General features: G+C 42.6%; 1 protein-coding gene across 1 annotated transcript in view; it reads right to left on the bottom strand.

Annotated features, from left to right (window-relative positions):
- CCDC88A (coiled-coil domain containing 88A) overlaps positions 1–9,117 on the bottom strand; it is a 63,409-nt gene that overhangs the window by 20,390 nt on the left and 33,902 nt on the right. The window contains exons 15-19 of the mRNA XM_029961643.1: positions 6,616–7,686; positions 6,060–6,187; positions 3,678–3,819; positions 2,904–3,080; positions 2,294–2,455 (exon numbers count right to left, since the gene is read on the bottom strand). Coding sequence (XP_029817503.1) covers positions 2,294–2,455; positions 2,904–3,080; positions 3,678–3,819; positions 6,060–6,187; positions 6,616–7,686 — 1,680 coding nt within the window. The remainder of the gene's footprint in view (positions 1–2,293; positions 2,456–2,903; positions 3,081–3,677; positions 3,820–6,059; positions 6,188–6,615; positions 7,687–9,117) is intronic.

The following is a 9,117-nucleotide window of genomic DNA, read 5'->3' as shown; positions in this document are numbered from 1 at the left end:
CTCTTTTCTTACACCCCAACAGACAGCTCCAATTCAAAGTATTCCAGGAATATTTTTATGGCAGTATCGCAGGAAAGCACTGAACCATATGATTAAATTGATTTGATTAATCAATTAAGCACTGGTTAATTTGATTAAATAATCAAATTCTTATTTACCTTTCAATACCTGTTAAAGTGCTATCTAGACAAGAACAACATTTTCCTCTGGCATCAAAACATCTGGGAGAAATGGCTCCTCAGTGATCCTATTATAAGCCAAATCTGTGACATGACTAAAATAAAAAGAACTTTCATGCTGGCACAGAGATCTATTTTTAAGAACACCTCTATTGTACAGAATCTGTATTGTCACCATAAAATCTTTATGGTGCCCACGTACCCTTTTACAATGAGAGTTCAAACAGGAGCATCCATTTAACAGAGAGAAAGGGAAATAAAATAACAGCAGCTGGAAGGAACTCCCCACATTCTGTTTTGTATTCTTTTGTGGAGCTAGTTCAGAATTATGTCAGAGCATTATTAATGTCTATTAACACACTAAAGCCTTCAACATTAGACAAATTTTAAAAAAACCCAACCAACCCACAACTTCACTTTTTGTGCCTCTGGAAAGATTAACCAAATCTAATCCTTGGATATCTTGTCACCTGACCCGTATCAGGCTCATTCCCTTCTCTTTCCTATTCAAGAGATGAAAACCACAAACTCCTGAGGCTTCTAAAACCCTCGGGCTATCTATTAAGGGGAAAAAAATTCCATCTCCCACTGCAGTGCCTGCTGTTACCAGGGAACAAATCCCTTCCTGTTGGAACTGCACTGCTCTTTGTTACACAGGAGAAAGCTGAACCTTTCCCTGGAAATGAAGTCATGTCTCATGGCACGGCCCAGGCTGAATCCCGAGTTTTGTCAGCTCCCAGTTCCCAGTTACCCCCTAAAACATCTCCTCTCTTGTCTGCTCCTCATGGGTACCAGCAGGGAGAGAAGAATTAGCTGCCAGGAGCAGTTCTGACAGAGATTTCACTTCAGATGGAGCTGAGAGTTCTGATTTTCAGGAACTAACTTCACCTTTCAGTTTAATCTGGAGTTGACAGAGAGCTGTCTTGCCAGAGAGGAAAGGCCTGTGCCATTGTGCATGAGGCAAAAACAGAACTACACAGATATTCCTGGGTTTTTCTGACAAATGGGGTTACAAAATACTCAGAGTTCTGAATCCCAGAGATAAATCCTCCTGTGGTTAAAAGGGGATATTTCCATGCCCCTGCCCACTGCTTTTGAACAGCCAGAGAAGGCCCAGAAGTCCTGTTTCCTTGGAGTGCTGTGCACTAACGAGATTTCAATGTGGCAGCACAAAGTGCAACCCTGGGACAACTGTGTCCTGCTTCCCAGAAAGTCAGGATGAGAACTCCAGGCCTTCACCAAATGCGTATTTGCCTCGTTTAAAAAGTCCCTGACACTTGGATTTCCACCAACCCTCCATCCTTTCTGACACTGCTTCTGCTGGATTGTGAACTTTTTGCTCCCTCTTTAAGGAATTTGGATTCTTAGAACTCCAAAAAGCATTCGATCCATTAGCAAGAACATTTCATTTTAAAGACAAAAAAGAGATATCTATTTAATAACCCTACTGAAGCAGGAAGGACAACATCTGAATCTTGGCCATGAGAGCTGCAAGATTCCAGGTGAACCATTTTAATCATTTCCATGGTCAAACCTCACCTTTCTTTTGCCTCTGAATTATCTACATTCACTCTTTACATACTTAGGTTGGGGTTTCTTTGGGGTTTTTTTTTTAGTATTCTATATTTTTTTAATATATATTCTATACTTTAGTAAGCATCTTGATTTTCCTTTTAGGTATGGCTCTGCCTTTTTTTTTTTTTTTAAGCTACTTATAAAAATAGACAAAATTTATTACAATCTCTCTGGACACACCACTTCCCTGACCTAATTTAGATGTATAACTAAAATAAAAAAAACTCAAGCAATCTTAAAAGGCTTAAGAGAAGGATAAGAGAACCTACCCTACCCATAAGTATATAAAATTGAGAGTTTAAAGAGTATAAAGTCAAGAGTTTAAATTGGACAAACGTGAAGGATTAAAACCAACTTCCAGGACTGGACTTACTCATCAGCAGACAGACTATTATTTGTCCTCTCTGAGTGCAGATTATTTCCACATTACCTTCTCTCCCAGGTCGGCACCAGAAGCAAAATGTGACTTAGACCACATTGATTTTGTTTGGAAAAACAGCCGTAATTTTATTTTTGGGAGCCAAAGGGGAAACCCTCACCTGGAGCTTGGCATTCTGGGTCTGCAGGGTGGTGTTCTGCTCCTGCAGGGACACGCTCTGTCTCTGCAGGGCCAGGATCTGGGCCTGCAGGTTGTTGTTCTGAGTCTCGAGCTGCTTCAGCTGCGTCTTCAGCGCCTGCTTCTCCGCCTGCAGCGTCGCGTTCTGGGCACGGGGGGAAAACAAACACAGAGGGTGAGCTCACAGCTGCTTCTCCAAGGGATTCACGGGGTGCAACAACACTGGGGATCACCCTCCAGGACCAAGGAACACACAGGGTTATGATGGAAAACCAGGTAATGAGTGTTGGACTTCTGGAGGGACAGCAGAGACACCTCCAGGCCCCAGGAGAATAAGGGTTAGATCAGAGGGATTTAAGAGAGAGCTCTGCATCCAAAAGGGCAAATTCAGGTTTTCATATTTCCTTTGAAATGCCTGTCAAGTGTTTTAAGGCATCCCTCAGAGCAGAATCCAGCTGCTCCATAAACTATTTAACTCAGATTCCTCTTGGGATGTGAACCAGATGACAAACGACAGACTTCACCAACACTCATTTGTAGGACTGCAACAGCCAACAACAAACAACCACAGTCATATTTAAATCACATCTTACATTCCTCTCCACTTCAATTAGTCTATCTTTAACTTTCAGCAATTCTCTGGTCGTTTCCTGATTTTCCTTCTCCCACTTGTTGACGGACTGATTTTCTTCTCCGCTTCTCGGCGGGGAATTCTGAACCATCCTCTCCTCTTCTTGTCTTTGCTTGAGAGCTTCGTAGTTCTTTTTCACCTGGAATTATTTAAGACAACTCAGATTAGGTTTAGAATTTCCCATTTTAGACATCCTAATTTATTACCTGGCCGTGCCACTTCTCAAAGAATAGGGAGTTCTATGTTACCGTGACTGTAAATTTGCTTTTTGTACATGTCTGAGGAGATGCTGCACAAATTACTTAGGGGTATGGATAACTTCACCCTAACAAACATTTCCTAACAGCAGGAGACCTCTATTTCCTATTTTATTTCAGTGTTTTCAACTGTACCCCCCCAGTTTTATAATAAAATCCTACAGCCAAGGCGACTGCATTTCTTTTTTTAACCACTCTGCTCAGGCTCTTGCAGGCAGGTGGGGAAATATAACTGGAAATGACATCCCAAATCAAATCAGTCCCAGATAATTTATCCACCTGACATTTTCAATGAACAATGAATAAACTCTACAGCTTTTCATGCGATTCCAACACAGTTTTGAAAGCAGCCACACCTTTGTCCTGCTTTCCATCACCTAAACAACACCCAGCTTTTCTGCAGCCTTACCCAAAACCAGAAATAACAACAGATCACACAGGAACCATTTAATCTCACAGAAAAATGCCCTTTTCCTTACTGTTTTCAGCTCCTGACGCAGCTGCTGGTTGAGATTTGTGGACTCTTCCAAACGAGCCTCCAAAGCAGCAATTTTCTCTTCTTTGATTTCCAGAGACTTCTTGAGCGTGGATTCCAGTTTGGACTCCAGGAGCTTGTACCTACTGGTCAAGAACAAAAAAAAAGTCCGTGTTTTCCAAACCTCTTTGAGGCATTTGAACCCTGGAACGAAGCCTCGTGGCCACCCTCAAAAATGCTGGGAAGTGAAGAGCATGGAGACACCTCGGTATTCCCAGCGAGTCCCGTGCCTGAAGCCGACAGAAGATGGTAGGAAAGCCCATTTTTGACCCCTCCTTTCTTTCAGATGTGTTTTAGGCACACAAAAAGGAGGGGGCTGTTTATCTGGATCATTACCCTGGGTGTGGTGACTGCACTCCTCCCTCCTGGCTCTGCTCCAGAGGATCCAGCGGGGACCCCAACCCAATTAGGATGGGAAGGATTTGCAGAGCAGGATTTCCCTCAGTTCCCATTCCCTGCCAGCTCACAGAGGGAAGGACTGTGCAGGTGCACACTCTTTTGGTGCCTGACTGTGCAAATTGTGCCCTCAGCCCAGCTGCTGGGATTTTAAGACTGTCAGCACCCCTGAGGGGTAAAGCTTCCATTTATCACCATATTTACAATATTGTAGGGCACCCAAAAACCCCAAAGTGCCTATCTGGGACAGAAGTGGTCAGATTTAGGCTGTATCAATTTGTAACTGTGTCCCCTCTATAGAAAATACTGAAAACCACACTCATTAATCACTTGAAGCAGTTCAGTCACCGTGCACAAGGCTCAGAACCTGGAAAATATCCCACTGCTCCCCACAGCTGGAGAGAACAAACCACTAATATCCCCCTTTTTAATGCTGGCTGCTGAAGGATCTATCAGTTCAGTGAAGGGCACAGACTGCAGGAGGCTCCTGAATGGACAAGAGCATTAGATCCAGCCAGGAACTGGAGCAGAAGACCAATGGGAAGAGAATTAATAAGCAGAAAGCTGTCCAGTGGCATCAAGTAGAAGGATGGGAATCCTACATTTGAAGATATGACAAGTAATTCCCAGGGATTTCAGGAACAGTAGGCAGCCTATGACCAGTGGAATATAAAATATTTCACCTCCTTGAGCTGAAGCACAGATTTGGTTGGAAATAAGAATTTCTGTAACTGAAAAGTCACAAAATTACGTAAAAAAGACAAATAGCAGAGATCCAATATCCAGTTTCCTTCTGAACACCTAACAATGAAAGATGGCACAAATTTTCTGATGTCATTGAGACCTGGGTATTCAGATTCAAAGTCCAGGAATGTGTTTGTCCAAGGACAACAGACATTGGAAAGACAAGGGAAAATGGGAAACACTTCCAAGTTAACTCATAAAACGTGGCCAGTTTAGAGCCCACTGGAAAGACTGAAGTGTTACCAAGAATATTCATTGAAAACACAAGCAACTCTCTCCAATTAGGAAGAGAAAAATTGTACATTTTTCATTTCCATCATCAAAATGACCGGACTAGAAAAAGTTCTGAGGCCTTTCCTGAGCTCATCTGGGAGCTGAGAAAACAAGAGGTGGTAACAGATTTACCCCCAGGACTCTGGCACCACCTCAGTAACAGAGCCCTGGCAGTAAAAAAGGGAACCATATGGGTTTTTAATCCAGTTATGTGGGTTTCTTTTGACACAGAAAACCCCAAATCAACCTACACGTTCATGACAATCAGTTGTAATAACAGATCACCCCACTGAACAGCACTGGGCAATAAAGCTTGGCCAGAGGCCCATGATACTCTGCTTTTCTCCTGCCACAGGTTTTCCCTAAATCCCTGGAGGGTAAGACAGAAGAGGGAAACCCAGCAGAGGAAACAGATGTCGGGGTAGCAGCTGCTTCCCAATGGCAGGTGTGGAGGAGGGATGGAGCCAGCACCAAGTTCTGGAGACACTCAAGGACTGGATACTTCCACCAGGGCCAGTGGGAATGCAGCTTCCTTTTGTAGGAGGGATTAGTTGTAAGGAAAGAGTGAGACAGTTCAAGATGTAAAAACCATTTGTGTCAAAAAGGAAAAAAATACACTTTGAGTTGATTATCTCTTACTGCCACTGTTCCTGCTGCTGGCTGGAACACGAAACATTTAATTATAATTAACTGGATCTACTGACATACTTCAGTGAGTTTCTTAGCAACAAAAAGTGGCAACTCACTGTCACAGAATGTAACAGCACATCAGCTCTTTTATTCATTTCAGAGTTCCATTTTGGGTCTGTGAGTGTGCCCTACAAATCCCAGAGATGCACAAGCCCGTTTTCCCTTCCTGAATCAAAAAGCCCCTCCTTTGCTCTCTCTCTCAGGTGGGCCCTGCCACCCTCACCTGTCATCGCTGCTCTGCTCGTCCTCCAGGAGCCGCTCCTTGTTCAGGCCTATTTTCTCCAGCTCGTGGGCAAGTTTCTCCAGATCGTTGTTCATTTGTTGAGTCTTCAGTTTTTCATTCACCAGGTCCTTGCAGAGAAGAAAACACAAGTCAGTGTTTCCACAGAAATCAAATAACGTAGTCTCAGTTCTAGGAGTGCTCAGACAGGAGCCTTTGATCACTACATGACTTGAATAATTCAACGTTAACCCTCCCCTCCCTCCAGTTGTCAGCTCTCAGCTGGATCAGACACTACACTGCAACTATGATTTCACTGTACTCTCTTCCTTTCTGTAGAATTTCCCTTTAAATTTGGTCTTGAGCACAACAGTGAAGGGAAAACGTTTGATAAATTGTGATTATCCAATGCTTTCCCTGCTGTAAGCACAAAGATGGTGAGAGCACACAGATTAAAGCCTAAAAACCCACAAAATAGAGCCTTTTTTCAGAAACACAGCTCTGATTTCTCCCCATGACAAGCAGATTATGGTGGAAGGGTAATAACCAATCTCTTTACCTCTCTCAAGGTGACCAGGGTTTTCTTATCAATGGTTGCTCTTTTCACCAGTTCCTTATTTTCCTTCTCCAGCTCTTTCAGGCGCAGACAGGACTCTTTGTACACCACGATTTCCTTGAACAGAGATTTATTCTCCCTTTCCAGGTTACTAATCTTGACATTGTCCTCCTCTAAAGTACTATCTTTAATCTCTGCCTGTTGTCTAAGCCTTTTATTTTCCTTTTCTAGCTGTTTCTTATCCTTCTCCAGTTGAGAAGTCTCTTGCTCTAACAACTTGTTCTCCTTCTCCAACTGCTCCAGGCGCTTACTAGAGATTTTTAACTCCTCCAAGTTCTTCTGCAGGGTCTGATTCTCAGACTCTAAATCCTGGAGCTCGCTTTCTAATTGCTGAATCTTCTTATTGCTGTTTTCCAGGGCCTTCTGGAGCCTTTGGTTTTCTGTGTCCAGCCCTTGGTAGCTGACCTCCAAGCGTTCAGTCTTCTTAAAAGAGGCTTTCATGAGCTCAAGGCTCTTTTTGAGCTGCTCCTTTTCACTCTCCAGCTCTTTATTTTCCAACTGTAGCTGTGCCACTTTAATGCTTGTACACTTCAAGGATTCAATTGTCCTCCTCAGCTCCAAGTTTTCCTCGTCGAGCTGCGCGTTCTCCTTTTCCAAGGACTCCAGCTGGAAAGTGAGGTTTTTCAGGCTGTCCAAGGTTTTTTTCAGCTTTCTGTTCTCGGTCTCCAGGTCGGAGTTCTCCTGTTCCAAGGCCTCGATCTTCTCACAGGTGATTTTCAGATTAGTGATTTTTTTCTGTAGCAGCTCGTTCTCCTTCTCCAGCCGATGCAGCTCGTTCTCCAGCTCCTCTGCCCTCTCCCCTTTCTCTTTGTAGTGTTCCAGTTCTTTCCTGACTTGTTTTTTCTCAAACTCCATCTTGTTTAACTTACTGCTGGTCTCTTTAATGGACTCGTGAAGGATTTTGTTTTCCTTTTCAATCTCCTTCATTCTTGCCTCGGCGCTGATCTGTGAGCGTTGCCTGAGAGAGGCCACAGTTTGATTCAAGTGCTCATTTTCTTGTTCTAACAGTTTAATCTAATTTGGGGAGAAAAATGGTGGACTGGTGAACAACACACCAACAAGGAATTAATTCATATACAAACTGAAAGCTGCTAAGACAGTAAGATTACATCACATTTCTCTTTTGAGTTAAAAAACAATTTTTTGACTCCACTGGTATTTCTTTGAAGAATCATAAACATTATATATGTACCCAGGTGGAAGTTTGACAACAAAGTAAGTCAAACTGAATCTTCAAATCTCCTCTTCTTTAATATTAATACACAAAACAAACCCAAAACTTAAAAAAAGCACCAATCAAACCCAAGCCTTATCTGTGCCTCAGCAGAACTGCATTTTCATTTGTGGATGAATTAGATTTAGATTATTTCTCTTAACCTCTGTAATTATCAGGGATGTTAGTCCACAAAGAACAGGAGTCAAGTTCTAAACCCAACCTGAGATGGAGGGAGGTGTGGGAGCCACAGAAGCAGCTTTATTTCACTTGGGAAAAGCAGAGGTGAGGTGTGGGATATGAGGGAACCCTGATCACGCCCAGCAACAATTTGAGAAGAAACACAAAGCTACACTGATTTTTGACTTGAAAAGAACCCTTGGACACACTGTTCCAAAACAGCTTCAGAGAAAGTAAATCATATTTGAATGAGGAAACATATTCCCAGATCTGCCTCAGGGATAAAGGCAGAACTCACATCTCAATTTTTAGTATTTATCGAGTTGTTCGGTTGCTCCAAATAATTTGGAGCGATTTGGACACGTAACAACAGACAGCAAAATGCAGAGAACTGTTTGGATCAATATTTAACTGTACACTAATAACCCAGTGTAAGGGGTGTTTCAACAATAAACTGTGCTGCAGAAAAGCAAAAGTGCTGCTTGCAGTGAAAAACAGAGCAAGAAAATTATAGACTGTTCTCTCCTAGTGGAGTGTGGATGTAAAACTATTAATTACACACCCATGGCAATGCCAAACTGCTCTGAAAGGAGCCACCAGCAACCAACTCACAGCTCAGGAGCACCTGGTGTGTCCCTGAACAGCTGGAATTGCTTCCCATGGATTCTGCTCCCATCTTCCCAGTTTAACACAAAATCATCAGGAATGGCTCTGTGGTTTTGATGAGCTCAAATGAACCTCACTCCAGTCCCATCCAGGATTTGTAAGAGGTGTGGAAGATGCTCCTGAGCCACCAGCCCTCGAGTAGGTTATTTTAAAATATATTTATTATTTTGAAGCAGAAACAGTCCCACTGAAATGTCAGTCCTACCCCAACACGTCTAAAACAACATATGTACCTTTAAATTAAAGTAAAGCTTCAGTGCCAAATTTTTTTTTTCTTCTTCTTTCTTTTCTAAGTCTGGTATTTCATTTACTGATTAAATCAGGCCTTTAAAAACCTTCAGCATTCTGAAACACAATATTCTGTATTTCAGAATGCTGTACACTTT

Source organism: Manacus vitellinus, unplaced genomic scaffold (genome assembly GCF_001715985.3).
Source record: "Manacus vitellinus isolate BGI_N305 unplaced genomic scaffold, ASM171598v3 scaffold_38_pilon, whole genome shotgun sequence".
Classification (NCBI taxonomy): Eukaryota; Metazoa; Chordata; class Aves; order Passeriformes; family Pipridae; genus Manacus; species Manacus vitellinus.
The sequence above is the reverse complement of the archived record's forward strand: the minus strand, read 5'-3'. Positions and strand labels throughout refer to the sequence as shown.